At 47.1% G+C, this 15,690-nt stretch overlaps 1 protein-coding gene across 5 annotated transcripts in view; it reads right to left on the reverse strand.

Moving 5' to 3' along the window:
- PHF12 (PHD finger protein 12) overlaps positions 1–13,016 on the reverse strand; it is a 38,369-nt gene extending 25,353 nt beyond the window's left edge. For 4 of the 5 annotated variants that reach the window (XR_011523550.1, XR_011523551.1, XR_011523552.1 and 1 more), the window contains exons 1-2: positions 12,568–13,016; positions 11,164–11,345 (exon numbers count right to left, since the gene is read on the reverse strand). Coding sequence is in view for 2 of the 5 variants with exons in the window: in XM_070562723.1 (XP_070418824.1) it covers positions 11,164–11,345; positions 12,568–12,705 (320 nt within the window). In the remaining 3 variants the exon portion in view is untranslated. Of the gene's footprint in view, positions 1–11,163; positions 11,346–11,991 lie in introns of all 5 variants that reach the window. The other variant, XM_070562724.1, reaches the window with a different exon arrangement.
- Between the last annotated feature and the right edge of the window lie 2,674 nt (positions 13,017–15,690).

The following is a 15,690-nucleotide window of genomic DNA, read 5'->3' on the forward strand; positions in this document are numbered from 1 at the left end:
AAGAGGTCAGTCACATGAACTGGTAAGGTCCCTCCTGTCAGAACCCATCATTCTCCAAGAATCAGAAGCTCTCCAGCCCAACACAGCAGTTTCAGTTGAAATAAAGTATCAGACTAAGAAAGATTTCACTGTCCCCTCCCCACCATCATCAGCATGTCTCCTCCCTTTTTTTGGTGGTGGTGGGGGGTGTTCAGCAAGCAAACAATAGCACTGAGCAATTCTGATTTTTAATTTCACAGTTCACGGGTCTCATCCATCCATCTGAGGTCCACTATCAGATAAAAATCCTGCAATTATAGTTAATGGCATTGTATAAGGCCAACTGCAAAAGACAATACATGCTCAGAACAGGCCTACTCTCCCTAAGATGGGCCCTGCTTCCCTTGGCTAACTCAGGAAATACGTTGGGACTAGCTAAAATGGGAGTGAAGGTGATCGCTGTCAGGATCACAATCATGTCTCAGCCTCCCAGCAGCCATCTTGATCCATACAGGGACCTATGAACACAGAAAACAAGTCTTTTATAAATTGAAACCAGCTTCTGTTGTGGAAAAGCTAAGAGGTGTTGGGTAAAGTTTAATTTAAAAATGTCTTTTTAAATTTAAGTTAAAAGCTATACTAACATACCCAATTTAATGGTTTATGTTTTGAGGGAACAAAATTTAATAAAATTTAAATGTCAGCAGAAATAGTAAACTTCCTCTGGACACCTGTGTAGGCATTTTATCTTCAAGTATGGCCCACCTTTCAAAGGCAGAGAAGATGGTCATATTGAAGGATATTGGAGAGATTAAATCAGAGAGAAAGTTTATGGGCTCCCTGAACCTTAATTCCTTATCCTCCTTCATCCCAGCTGACTCAAATACAGCTAATGCCACAAAGTACATAAAAAGCACAAGGACTGCTGGTTTTTTCATGCAAAGCCTCAGTAGCAGTGTTAACAAGGAAACCAATGAAGTGCCAGGCCATTACAAATGCTCCATTGAGAAACTTAGCTAGTTGCGTCACTTCCACAGGCATACAATTCTTTCAGACTAGCAGACTGTGCCCCCAAATTTTATCGCCTTCTATGTAGAGCTGGCTTGTGGTATCCTCCTAGTGAAGGACACCTGGAGAAGAGAGTTTCAAGTTAGTGCAGGGAAAGGAGGAGGGAGGGGGGAGAGAGCACCAACAGTTATACCAGGTGTTTGCCTCTGCTAACTTCTCTACAAGCTGAGCCTGGGTGCCACAGGGCCTGCTCTATTACTGGTTTGGCTATTCTTGCAATCCTGGATTCTCCACAATGGAAAATGGGCTGGCTGCAACATTTAAAAAATGAGTTTCATTCATTCATCTCATGACAGATGTTGGAGCCTACTTGTTTTGAAAAAGAATCAACATTCTGGCCTCAACAGTCACTTTCTAACATCCCTAGAGAACATTCCATTGGAAAGAAGAATCAACAATTGTAATTGTGAATTCCAGAAGAGTCTCAGAGGTATGGAAAACTGGGTACTGTTCTGTGGCCAAATTTTAGTGGACTATCAAGAACAAGGAAATAGCCAGGCCACACTCTTCTTGCAGACACAGTTCAGAGAACTTGCACCAGTTTGCATCCTATAGACATTGGACCTAAAATTCTATAAAGGTTGGGAAAACTAAAACACTAACACTGTCTTGATTTGAAATCCAACTAAATATAGAGAGCAGGTTTCTACTTAAGACCCAGTTGCTTTTCCCTAAGGAAGATTTCTGTTTTATTTACCCTCCTCTGACAGGGTCTTCTAAAAAAAAGGAAGGAGGGAGAACATTGCTATTATATTATTATTATTGCTATTATTTGGGCTAAAGCAGCATAGGGCTTATTCCCTCCTTCTTTTACCCATAACTCCCCTCCCCTAATTTTACTTATAAACCTCAAAGCTCCCCGCCCTACTTGACTGAAGTAATCTCCTGGGCACACTGTCAAACTGTGCTGTCGTGGTTTGATGCCACAGCTAAGTGCTGACTTGGGCTTCTGAAGCCTTCCAGTTATACCCCCAGTGACCTATTTAGGAGTTGAACGTACTTCTCAGAGACAGAGCGCCATAATTTTTCCCTTTGGCCCACTTTTCTCTCAGATGGTCCCTAACTAAAGGAACAATCACCCTAAAGGCCTGAATGTGTGCACACAAATGATAAAATTTGAGGAAAGCTTGTATGCAGCAAGCATACAAGCCTTGGACATGAACTCTTTCCGTAACTTAAACTGCAGACAATTTTCTTACTATACAGCTTACTTTAACATCAACAAACTGCAGCCTTCAGTTAAAGATGTTTGATATCATGGAATTAGGCATTAGAATTAAGTTAAACTAGAATGGCCAAGTGTCATCTATGCCAGGCAAACCCACAAGAACTACAAAGGAGGGATAAAGCAAAAACAAGTGATAAAGCAAAATAATGTTTACAGAAGGTCAAAATTAGTGACAGAATTCTCCCTACATTTAAGATGCTCTTTCAAAAAATGGCAAGTAAGATCAAAGAAAGTTGAATACAGCCAACCTATGTACAGAATTATGAAAAGTTATAGGTTTAGACACATTTAATGAGATTAATGGAGTATAATTTTCATAATGTATTTTGACCAATAATTGATGACTGTCGGCTGAGAAAAAAGTTCACTGCAGTTTCCCTCTAATGTTTCCCGAGCTTCATTAAAACCAAGAATCAGGGTCCGGCGCAGTGGCGCAACCGTTAGGTTTGCACATTTTGCTTCGACGGCCCAGGGTTCACCGGTTCAGATCCTGGGTGCAGAAATGGCACCGCTTGGCAAGCCAAGCTGTGGCAGGCATCCCACACATAAAGTAGAGGAAGATGGGCAGCAGATGTTAGCTCAGGGCTAATCTTCCTCAAAAAACCCCCCAAAAAACCAAGAATCAGTAGAATTCTATGTGATGTTTCAGTGAACATGGGAATTAAAAAGCTCCCAGCTCATCACAGGAGCCCAGGGCTGGTGGAAAGAACAAGAGTGGCTCCACTCTGCTCAGTTTTGTAATTCAGACTTATCTAAACTCACTTGAAGTTCTGTGCATTTCCCTAGCTTCTCTGCACAAATGCAGATAGGAAAAAAATAACATTCAACATCCTTCTTAGGATCACAGCTGGGTAAAAGCCTGTAAATGTGCTTATGCTGCCACAAACAGGGTTCCACCCTGGAACTCAAGCTTGCTAGTAATTCTGAGAGGTTCCCCCACTCCTGCCTGACCTGGAGCTAAAGCGATGTCTTTGGGCTATGGTTAAATTCAAACCCTGTGGAGAGTCCTCTCTTGCTCACTGGAGCTTATTTCAAAAAGAGCCTCATGCCAAGCCCAAATCAGTGGGAAAGACTAACGCTAGGTTCAGGCATGGAGTTTTTCCCCGCCCTGCTGTTACTCTCTCTGTCTTTTGTCCTTTCAAGACTGGGAAACATTTCCAGGGAGATATCCTGTACAATTTGTCAGAAAACAGGGGAAGGGCAAAGATTAAACACCAAAGCTATTAACATACAGGAAAGCAAATGTAATTAGGGGGAAAGGAATGGTCACCGTGTGTTTGTGTTAACAAAGGTACCATCCACTTAGAAGAACCCAGATATCATTTCTGTTGCCCAACCAGTGTTTATCTTTGCACGTCTCTCATTTGTGATACCACTAGGTATTATGCAGCCATGAGCAGAGGAAATGGGTCAGCCTCCGGCGTTCAAGTAGTTTAGTGAGCATTTAGTACATGACTGCAAAAGGGAAAGGAGTAGCTCTTTGAATGAGCGAGTCAAGTTTTTCATTACTTAGACAATCTCATCAGTCTGCAAGGTGTACTTGGAATTTGCTTATTGTGAATTCAACAACAGCTCTACAGAGTAGCCAAGTTCCTTTATGCTGATGGGTCAAATCAATGATGTCTCCTTTTATCAGTTCCCTGTGTCTTTTGCCTCCCATGCAAATGTGCTAAAATTTCATCTTTAGTCTTATTTGCTGAGACCTAGATTTAGAAATAACCGTAGGCTTAAAGAATGAAGATTCTGATATCTCTAAATAGCTGGCAGAAAAAGGAGTCACCTTATTCTTAACTGCTCTCCAGTCACGGGAAAAGGAGTCAGCTAGTGACCTGTGCATGCGTCCTGGGCATGGTGACAAATTCGCAATACCAAAGTGCCTTTCTGAAATCACTGGTCTAGGACCTGCACTGAATACAATGTCCTCCTCTTTCAGGAAACTGGCAGAGGGACAGCTGTACTCCTGTCCTATCTCCTGGGAGGCTAGTATTATGCAGAGGTGCTCTTATAAGTGTCACTCACTGAATCTCAATGCAGCTGGCCATGTTGTACTCCCTGGAGACTCTAAGTCAAAGGAAGAGCACAGTGGAGGTGGGAAAACAAACTTTTTTTTCCTGCTCTGGTGACTTAAAACTCTGGCACCTTAAAACAAGAATGCATTTCCAGGAGCCTGTGCTGCATTACCATAGTAAGTGCCATCATAACCCAAACCAGAATCTTCTACCAGCGTGGCCTGCTTAATTACACACTCAAGGAATTGTTGTGTATGCGCTGGGGGTGGGCCAAGAAAGTTCAGAGAAGCATTTCAACACTCTTACCCATAACCAAAAGCAAACAACATTCAGCTTCATCTATTTTCTATTGCCCTGTCACTAGTAGGAGAAAAGATGCATCCATTTCTGTTAAGCAGCAGGAAAATCCTCCAAAAATCCTCTTGGGAGTATCAAAGCAGACTATTTCCTTTTATAAGCTATATACAACCTTCAGGTAAATATTCTCTGTGCTCTGTCTCCCTATTTACTGCTATCTGGGCTTACACAGAGACACATATAAACAGGTGAGTTCACTGCAATGTACAAGCAACTTTTTGTTCTTGTTAACTGGGCTCAAAAGATAGTTCATTAATTGATCTGAGTTATTCCTACTCCAAGCTGTTACCAAGCAAACTGAGGCAATTAAAATCTTTCTCCTTAAACTAGGGGCCTCGAAGTATGAGATGGGCCTCCAGATGGAAATTTTTTATGTGGCTGGTGAGTGCCAGGTGGGTATCCTGCCTTAAGGCAGGTGGTGGATTTTGTATACTTCCTCTGGGGTAACTTCCAGCCTTAGATTTCTTTGCTAAGAAGAGTTACCCAGAACAGTCAAAACAGCAACATATCGAATCATATTGTAAGGTTCTCTCTACTGAGATGCACAGTCCTGACTGGAGTACACAGAAGAAATCCTTTACTCCCTGTCATTACATAGATAATACAGGCATAGACATTAAAGTATGCTTAAATGAACCATCTTTTTCTAGGTAAGACTCAAAAATTTAAAAACAAAAAGACAAGGGAAGTGAAAAGACAACATAGAGACTGTGAGAAAATACTTTCGAATCATATATCTGACAAGGGACTTCTATCTAGAATATATAAAGAACTCATAACTTAATAATAAAAAACAAATATGCCAATTAAAATTAGACAAAGAATCTGAAGAGACATTTCTCCAAGAAAATATACAAATGGCCAATAAGCATATGAAAAGATGTTCAATATCATTAGCCATAAGGGAAATGCAAATCAAAACCACAATGAAATAGCACTTCTAGCCCGTAAGATGGCTTTAATCAAGAAGACAGATAATAACAAGTGTTGGAAAAGATGTGGAGAAATTGGAACCCTTGTACACTGCTGGTAAGAATGTAAAATGAAGCAGCCACTTTGGAAAACAGCCTGGCAGTTCTACAAAGATTAAATGGAAGAATACCATACGACCCAGCAATCCCAATCCTGGGTATACACCTAAGAGAAATGAAAACACATGTCCACACAAAAACGTACACACAAATGTTTTTAGCATCATTATTCACAACAGCAAGAAGTAGAAACCACCCAAATGTCTTGTCAATTGATGAATGGATAAACAAAATGTGGTATATTCATAAATGGACAGTATTCAGCCATAAGAAGGAATGAAGTACTGATAAATTCTACAAGGATGGACCTTGAAAACTCACTGAGCTCTTGAGTATCACTTACACAGAGCTTAATAAAAACCAGTGTTTCATTCAATACATAGCAGTGACTATTTGGATCTCTTACTAGTTCAAATTAGACAATTTATTTGTCTTTATTTTACGATTTGGCTTTAAAAAAAATTCTCTTGGAGGGGCTGGCCCCGTGGCTGAGTGGTTAAGTCCACATGCTCCACTCTGGCGGCCCAGGGTTTCACCAGTTCGGATCCTGGGCGTGGACCTAGCACTGCTCATCAAGCCACACTGAGGTGGTGTCCCACATAGCAGAGCCAGAAGGACCTACAACTAGAATACACAACTATGTACTGGGGGACTTTGGGGAGGAGAAGAAAATAAATTAAAAAAAAGAAGATTGGCAACAGATGTTAGCTCAGGTGCCAATCTTTAAAAAAAAAATTATCTTGGAGACATACTTGATGAAGAATTTAAAATAGATCAACATGAATCCTGTCTCCATATTAAAATGAAGGCAATACCTAAGTAGTATGTCTTTTACACATTTACACATGTAAAAAAATACACAAGTCATTTACAAAGGCCAAAAAACGGTCCTTTATATTAGTGGAGCCCATTTGTAAAGTACTTTGAGAACCTTCAGGAACAGCAGGAGATTGATGGGGCTGTAACTGCATCCTACCTTTCACTAAGTATGGTAATTAACTTTGGGACAGTCTCAAAATAAAAAATTTCCCACAACAGCACCACTAAATATTTGCCGTAAGTTACACAAAAACTGTTACCTTTGAGGAGTGTTACCTCCTTTCCCATTTTTAATATTTCTGATGCTTCTTTTCTCAACCAAAGCCATCTGGGTCACATTTTCTGAGTAACCAATTCATACCAAATATTATTCTTATATTTTTAAACAGTGATTATCCTTTATTTTTGAACTAAAGCACTCATTTCATAAGAATGAGCCCCACGTTAAGTTTACAAAGCACGCACGTGAAAACTGAATTAAAGCTGAAAGTTACTGGACACTCCCTATTTGAGTGGACCATTTAAAAACAATACTACACACCCAGATTCCAACAGAACACAGCAAATGCAAAAATAAATAAAATACACATAAAACCACATTAGGTTTGTTTATTGTTGAATCATTTTACTATTGAGGTGGCGGGATAGGGGGAGGGAGTCCAGATGTTGTCACCTCCAGTTCTTCAGTGCCAGGCTTCCAAGCACTTACAATGGCAGAAACAACAGATTCATAAGATAATGTTAAAATAAATGTACTTTAATTCATCACTTGCCTGATCCTATTCTAATAAAGAGCTAAACACAACAAAATCAGAAAACATCGCCTCTTTAAAAAGTTCAAACAGCAAAGATTTTCTGCAAGGCAGTTTTCTACTCTTTGTGTGAAGTCTTTCTTGTTATGACTCACTGAAAATTAAATATGCAAAACTCCAAGCTGAGCTTAGTTTTGCCTGTGCACAGAGACCTTTTTACTCTCATTCTTCGAAAACCTCATTTTGGATCTTGCTGCCAACACCAGAGAGAGGAAAGCCGGCCAACAATTCCAAATATAACATGCGGAGGCAAATGCTACAGAAATCTGTCTGACGGGAAGCGACCATGCTGAGGTCTGCTGAGGTAGATGCACTTCTCAATCAGACCGTTTTGGTCCCTCGGTCTGTTTGGAGGGAAATGCCATGAGAAAGCAATCAGAGGAAACCATCCAGGTTCCCGTCAGCTTCACTACAGATGCCCTATGGCGTTCACTTTATCAGCGAGAACAATCCTATCCATCTCAAACAGAAAGATGGGTCAGGGGCAACTAGAGCTCCACCAGTTACTCTAATTTTTTTTTTTTAACCAATTTTCAGGCACCAGTCCATGGAGAGCAGTATTTTCAGAAAGCTCAACTTATAGCACGACAATTCACCAGGGAACATTTAAAAACATATCTCTTTCCAATTCTGCAGGGGCAGGTTTAGTAACCCCTACTGCCACTCTGAATAATTGATAAACCAGTTAAACTTGGATAAAATAATTACACCATCACTTAAACAAATACGAAGACATCAGCTCCTCAAGTTTAATTCTTCAGTGAGGTCACGGTACTCAGCACAGGACAATTCATTCCCCCATCCAGAAGATCATTACAGAAAACCCAGAAATAGGGCTCCTAGTCTAATTGGGAAGAGAGGACTGCTCCTCATACAGAGCACTGGCCCCTGAGAAAAGATGAGACAATTAAAACAGCTTATTTGACCAGTCACTTCCTCCAGTAATTTATCTCAGAAAAATCCCCTGTGGTTATGGCTATGTCACTAAGCCCAAGAGGTAAAGTTTGCCTAGAATCACTTCTGGAACATTTTACTAGATCCTGTTCACTGTGAGGCAAACTGGCAAGGCACACTAGAGACTGAAAAAGGACTTGTCTCACAGAGCTTTGAATGCAGACCCACAGCAGTACTGCAGTTATGACCTACAGGGTTTGCAAAACTCCATCTTCACTCTTGTGCATTCTGTACATAAGGAAAATTACCATTACTATGCTTATCTAAATAACCCAGTCTTAGCCAGTTAAAACGGGAAGCAAGAGAAAATCCAGCCACACCTCCTAACCTCACTCCCTCATGGCACAAGTAAGCAACAATGAACAAATTAACGGGAGCACACTCAGGAATCAACATTTTCCAACACCGTTAACTGCTTAACCTCACTACTCTGGTTGAGATGGTTAATGAAGCACTTCGCTTGTGCTGGAAAGAATGTGGGGTAGGAGGCAGGAAAGTGGGATAAACCTCAGTTGCAAGAGGGCTTCCTGCCTTTGTACGAACACCTAGAATGTTCTATGATTTACATAAGTCAATGGTACATTCAGTACTCGCATCTTCAAAGGGGGAACTGGAGATGTGAAACAAGCCCTGCCTCATTTACTAGGATTCTCAAATCTCTGAGTACCAGTTCCCATTCATGGTCTCAAAACAAAAAACAAAAACAAAAAAACCAGTATTCAATGAAACGCAGCCTGGACAAGCCTGAACCTCACCAACAGCTAAAAGGCCCTTCCTCTCTCCTTCCAGTTAAAGTGGAAACTGTTAGTTGTTACAACTTGACATGATTTAGACTTACCTAATTAAAAGATTCAGAGGCTAGATTTTAGAGTTTAGAAGCCCAATCTCAGGCAAAACAGCACACTTTTTCCATGCCTGAAGTTTCTAATGAACAATTTCAGCTTTATTAAACAAATGAGATGAGATAACACAGAGCTTATAAAATTCTCACTCAATATGCAGCTAACCATTCTCGGTTAACACTAACTTCATCCTAGAGGTAAAACATTAACATATATTTTAAATCAAGAAACCTACAACTCAGTCCTAATACACACATATCAAACAAATACAATTAAAAAAAAATGTAAGCCAGCTGGGAACAAGTGGTAAGCAACAGAAGATATCCAAGTACAAATCTCTTCCGTACTCAAAAACAGCATAGGAAACTGGAAGAGAGAGATTTTTCCAGGTGGATTACACCTTGTAGGAAGCAAAGGCTAAAAACCACAGACCCTTCCTGCTGGTATTACTCACTTCATAATAAAAATTTTAAAGCCAGTAGCAAAGCTTCCTCCAGGATAATCATTTTTGTCCCTGCAACATCACAAGCCAAGATGGGGCACACTCCTGGGCAAAGGTGTCTTGGGAACGGTAATGGGAGCTTCCTACATAACTTCTAACCACAGACTTAATTTGCCCAGTATCAGTCATCTGTCTAATAAGTGTTCCAAAACCTGCAATTAGTACAAATATACAGTAGGCACTATTCCACAAACCAAGAGACGGAATGTGAATGGAATTGTGGAGAGTGCTTAAGGAAAACCTCATTTTGTTTTTCTTTAAACAGAGCTGAAAAAGGCAACATCAAAAACGGGTGGGAACAAACAGAACAGCCCCTCTCCTTTCCGCCGCCTCCTCTCACAAACGACTGCCTCAGTCAACTGTTGCTGAACAACAGAACAAGACCCATCAGAACAAGACGCAATCTGATTCCCTGCGCAGATGGAGGATTTTTGTGGAGGGCAGAGGTGATTTCTACAGGCAGAAGCTGGAGTTTAAACTCTTCTTGGCCGGACTGTTCTGGGCTGAGCTGCTGAGAAGGATCAAGCAGCAGGCGATCAACCCAGGTCCCTCCCTCTCTCTTCGGTCTCTCTCCTCCCCTCGCGTTCAGTAAGGGGGGGGGGGGGGGGGGGAAGCGCACAGCTTTCCAGCTCTCTCCTCCTTAAAAATGCCCTCGCGGAGCCACCGCACACAATCCTCCCCTGGAAGCAAAGAATTTTGCAGCGAAGGGCTCGTAGATCCGGAGCGAAGAAGTGAAATCGGCGCCCAAGGGCAATTTTAATTGTCTAACCCGGCCCGATTTCCTAAGAGGCGGCAGCGCGGGGAGGGGAGGGAAGAGGGAGGCCGCTTCGAGAGGCAACCGGGGGGAAGCGGAGGCAGAGAAAGGGGACCAAAGCGGCGAGATCCCAGCCCCGGCCCCCGAGGAGCTTCTGCAGAAAGGACTCCGGGGCTACCCCCACTGTTCCCCGGGAGACGTTTGCAAATCATATATGCAGCCAAAATGGCGCTGAGAATAAAAATATAATTTAAAGGCAGGTCGCCATATTGTAAACAGAGAAGCAGAGAAGAGGCGGACTCGAGAGAGACACCCTCCATGATTTCTTCCACAGCCGCAAGCGCCCAGGCGCCCGGTCCCCCGGGTCTGGACCAGGGCGGCTCAGGCGGCCGAGGGCTCCGCGCACCCACCCCGAGGAGAACCCAGCGCAGCAGGAGCCCGAGGGCGGCGGGCGCGCGGGCAGACAAGCAGCACAGGGCCTGGAGCTCCTCCCCTTCCTCCCCCGCCACCGCCGGCCGTGCCCTGCCGGCTCTGTCCCGGCTACCCGGCGACTTCCAATCCCAGATGGGGCTCTCCTCACTCCTCCCAACCCCCACCTCGGGGTCCGGACCCACCACTGCTCGCCCCCCCGCAAAACAGCCAGATGCGGGCAGACACCTGGGGGCGGGGAGGCGCTCGTCCCAGCGGCTGCAGAAAGTCAGCTAGCGGCTGCAAGCGCCCGTTATTTCAGCAGGCTGGGGTAGGCCGGGTGAAGGAATGTGCCGAGAAGGGTCCGCCAAGGGCCTCCAAAGGGGTCCCCAAACCTTACCAGCACTGGAGGTGAAAGGCGGCCGGGCAGTGGTCACAGCACAGGAGATCCCCACCTTCTTTGCAGCTATCGCAGCTGTCGTGATTGGTGGCCCTGCCGCTTCTCCGGGGCTCCTTCTCAGGCTTCCGACTCCGCTTTTCTGCCTCGTCCGTCTTGGGGGGAGCCAGCAGAGCTTGTATTTGCTGCACACACATACAAACGGCGTGTGTGCACACTCGGAGCTCCCGGGCGGTCCGTCGCCCCCCCGACGCGGCTTCTCCGTCACCCACCCCTCTCCCCCCTTTGTCCTTCTTCCTCCCATCCAGCCTGCTCCCAGAACCTCTCAGCCCCCGGAACCAGGGGGAGCCCACCCTAACCGCGTTCCTGCAGCACAACAACGAGAACAGCTTCTTCCAAATGGGGAGGATCAGGGTAGGGGGATGGGGAGAGGGTGCGCGGTTCCTTTCTCGCCACTTCCTTGTATGGACAGTGGGGGACTCTAAAGCCAGGATCGGGAGAGGCCTGAAGCCCGGTACCCGGACGTGCTGGGGGAAGCACAAAGGGGCCGACAAGAAGGGGGTGGGGAGGCCCGCCGGTGCAACGAGATGGAGTGGGCTGGCGCCTCGGGAGAGCGAATCGAGGGCGGCGGGTAGGTGAAACTGCTGCAAACGTCCTCGGAGGCTGAGCTCAGCCCCCCAAATTGCAAAGATGGGAGGGAGAGTCTGAGGGAGGAAGAATCCCTCCTCCCCTGGCCCTCTTGCGCTGCGAGCTCAGGACCGGCTTTGTGGGGCGGAGGGCGGAGGTTCCCTCCCGACGCTGGGGGAAGGGGATGAGGAGGGCCACTCTTACCTCCATCAGCCCCCCCGACGTGTCCAAGTCGTACACGATCGTCTTGGTCTCCATTTTCTCCCACATTCATCCACCTCCCGGGCTGGGCGCTTTCTGCTCCGGCCCCCCCAGCCCCGTGGGGAGGGGGGAAGCGGGGGGAGGGGACGCTCCTGACCCCGGCCCCCCTTCTTTTTTCCCAACACGGGTCCCGACTTCCTCGCCCTGGCTCCCCCCCACCCCCCGGCCCCCAGTCCCCGGGACGGCAGCGTCCTCCCCACGGGCCGTGAGGGGGGAGCGGCCCCTCAGCCCCGGCCCGGCGGCTGGCTGCACGGTGGGTCCCGGCTCCGGGGGTCAGGCCTCGGCGGGGCCTAGTCCCACAGGCTAAAGCCGGCGCTGGCGACCGCTGGTCCGGCCGGGAAGGCTGGCGGGCGCTGCCATCCCGGGGTTGGGGGGGATCGGAGGAGGGGTTAGAGGTTAGGTGAGGTTGTGATACGTGAGGTGACTGCGGGGAGGGTGATGGGGGGTGGTCCCCGGGCTCCGCCTCTCGCCGCCGCCGCCGTCTGCGTCCCGGCTGCCGCGCACTTGGCGCAAACTTACCGCGAGCGCCCGCAAAGCCACCCGCGCAGGCGCCCCGGGATCGCCGCTCGCCGCGCGCAACCGCAGTGACAGCCGGCGGCCGGGCTCCCGCGCAGCCGCAGTGAGAGGGTACCCCCCAGCGCGCAGCCGCGCTGGCATTCGTCTGGAGCGCCGAAGCCCCGCCTTTCTGCCCTGCGCCAGCGCACTGAGATAAGAGGGCGGGACCTGAGGTCTCGCGCAGGCGCCTGGGAGAGCTTGTAAGGGTCACAGCGCAGCCGCAGGAATATGGGGACGCTTCATCCATTGGTGTCCATTGGTGTTTGTGTATAGACCAAGAGTACTCTGTTCCCGCGCAGGCGTGTTGAGGATGCTCTCCTCCCGCCCCACAACAACACAGCCGGCTCCCGCGCAGGCGTATTGTCAACTGCAGGCCCTAACAAGAATGCTTCTCTTTTCGCCATTTTGGTAATGGGATATAGGCTACCATGTCCTTGGAGTCCTCAGGCATGAACAGGAGGAGCAAGGTGTGGTGTTGACTGGAGCTGGTAGGCTGTCGGTGACAAGAGTGCTCCTAGGGATGTTGTACTGGACTGTTTGGTTCCAGCGTCAGGTGTGGCTGGACCAGGCGCCATATTGGTAAAGAGAAAAGAAAAGCCATCGCGCCGGAAAACATGCTTTTGGTATCGGGTTGGACGGCTGCTGTACCCACTTCCCTCCGACTCCCGAGAGCTAATTTTAACCTGAGCATCCCTGCTTTGCGTAGTGGTGGCACCATGGAGAGTTCCGCCTGCCCGTTACTACCCTCTCTTGATCACTGTCCCCGAAAACTGTTCTTCAAGAGGAAGCCAAAAGCGAAGACTTTATAATACTGACAACGCCCAGCTACCTGCCTACAGTGGACTTCAACTCCCAGTTTGCAATGCACAAGGGGTCCAAAGGGCGAACGGGAGCGCATTGCACCCTGGGAGTAAGAATCGCGCTCGGTCTTGGATTGTGGGAGCCGTAGTTCCGTGTGCGTGCGATGCACTGTACGTGGGATGGACTCAGGGAAGAGTGATTTGCCTGCCGGGAAGGGATACTTTTGAGAGCTGCAATGTTGCATGCTGGGATTTGTAGTCTGAGAGCCTCACCTAGAATTCTAGGCGGGGCTTCATGCTTCCTCTAAGGCGCCCGCCCCTCCCCTTGGTATCGCTTTCAGAGATGGCCAGTTACCTCTGCCTGACCACAGATGAAGCAGTGGCATCGTTGTGCCAGACACTAGGCGTTTAGTTGGCATCGTTACCAGGTAGTTATGTCCTGCTCACTTTTGATGTTAAAGTATACTTAGCATTCTTAGAAGCGTAAAACTGGAAAGAGCTTAGCTTTCTTACCATCTGTATTAATCCTCCTCATTTGCACATGCACAGAGAGGAGCAGTTATTTGCCTAGTTAACATGGTGACTTTATGGCAGACCTAGGAATGAAACATTTCTTGATTCCCGGGCCAGGACACTGTCTTAAGTGCCTATGAGAAGTTGTTGCTGCTCCTTCTTTTAGGATAGTAAGGAGGATGGGTTAGATAGGGTGAGGATGTCAGTGTGTAGTCTTAGGTTTCTGTTTTTCTGACTTTTCTGATTATCCTCCTGGTGCTTTGGAAGAATGATAAGGTCATGGGCCTTTTTGATTGGGGAGGGAGAATGTCATGTAAATTGATCGCTCTCTGCCGTCTACTAGCCTCAGCAAACAAGAAATCTTAGTGGCTATGGACCAGAGATGTGGCCGTCAGAGTGAGGAGGGCTGAACTAGATGTATGGAAGTGGCTAGACCTCATCTCTTCTGGGGCTGTATTTCATGCCATAGGTCCTCAAAAGTTGGAAGCTCACGTGCCCTCTCTCACTGGTGTCCTTCCTACTGCTCAGGGCCCAGCTGTGCTGCTGTGTCAGCCCGAAGGCTTTATGGGGCAGATAAGTAAGCCATTGGCACATGCCCAACGAGCAAGGTTTTACTTTAATCAACACCATCATTTGCAGTTGAGAACAGGAACGGGCGGTGGGCTAATGAGGAGAATAATTCTTGACTCTGTTGACAAGTGCCAGGGGAACCAATCACTCCACACACTTTCTTCTTGGAACTTGGAGGGTGAGGTCATCCCCGCGGGGCCAGGAGTTGGTGCCACCTTGGAGAGCTCCAGCCCAGGATGTTCAAGGGGGATTGAGGAGAGCAGGTGGGATGCAGATGCCTTCAGAAGTGACCTCTTGTGGCTAATCTAGGCACTGCACTCCGCATAGATTGGAGCCTCTCCATCTTTCAAGGTGGCCTGTGCTAGAGCCAGGAGGTGGACAGCCATGAGTAGTCAAGATCTCCCTGTTGGAAGACTGCAGAAGCAGAATGTGCTGGTTGCTGCTATTATTTCCTTTAGGGATTTCTTTCCTCTGGCTTCTGAGTTCCCATACCTCCCTGTTGCCTGCCTCTTGCTCTTACTCTGGACAGCAGCCATGCAGAGCACACCTCTAAGCATGGATGTGCTTGCTGGGGACCAAGGCTGGGCAAACATTTCATCTTAGGAGTTGCTGGGGGCCATAGGGACTGAGAGGGACCAATTCTGGCAAACTTAAACAAACCGTCTCCAGCCACCTCTTGCCGGAGCCCAGGGCTTTTGCTAAAAGAGGAGCCAAGCTCCTAAGCTGCATTGCCCCTCCTCCTGACAGTTTGGATGTTCTCTGAGGCCAAGACAGACTAGGGCCTCATGTTCAGGCGTTCAGTCTCTGATTCCTATTCCCATTTCCTGAGCCTTGCTAGCTGGGAAAGAAGGGGAAAGAGAGATGCATCAGGCTTCCTTGGCCTTGTCAGCAATACAGTGACATTGAGAAGGGACTTGGGAGTTTGCCAGTTCGTACTTCTGAACCTGGCACAGAGGAGGAAATGGGGCATTGGGCAGATAAGCAGTTGGGTTCCTGGGCTCCCATACCCTGGTGGCACCTGCCATCTGTAACACTGACCTTATTCGGACAGTGGTTCCTACAGCACCTGCATGTAACTAGTTTTTGATAAAGTCCAGGGATGATCAGTTGGTGGGTCCAGCATGCCTTCTAGTCCTGAAGTCCACATCCCATTTATCTCCCACCTCTCTTCCCTCCAAGAAAGCACCATCCACCTGGCCATTGC

This window comes from Equus przewalskii, chromosome 10 (assembly GCF_037783145.1).
Source record: "Equus przewalskii isolate Varuska chromosome 10, EquPr2, whole genome shotgun sequence".
Lineage (NCBI taxonomy): Eukaryota > Metazoa > Chordata > Mammalia > Perissodactyla > Equidae > Equus > Equus przewalskii.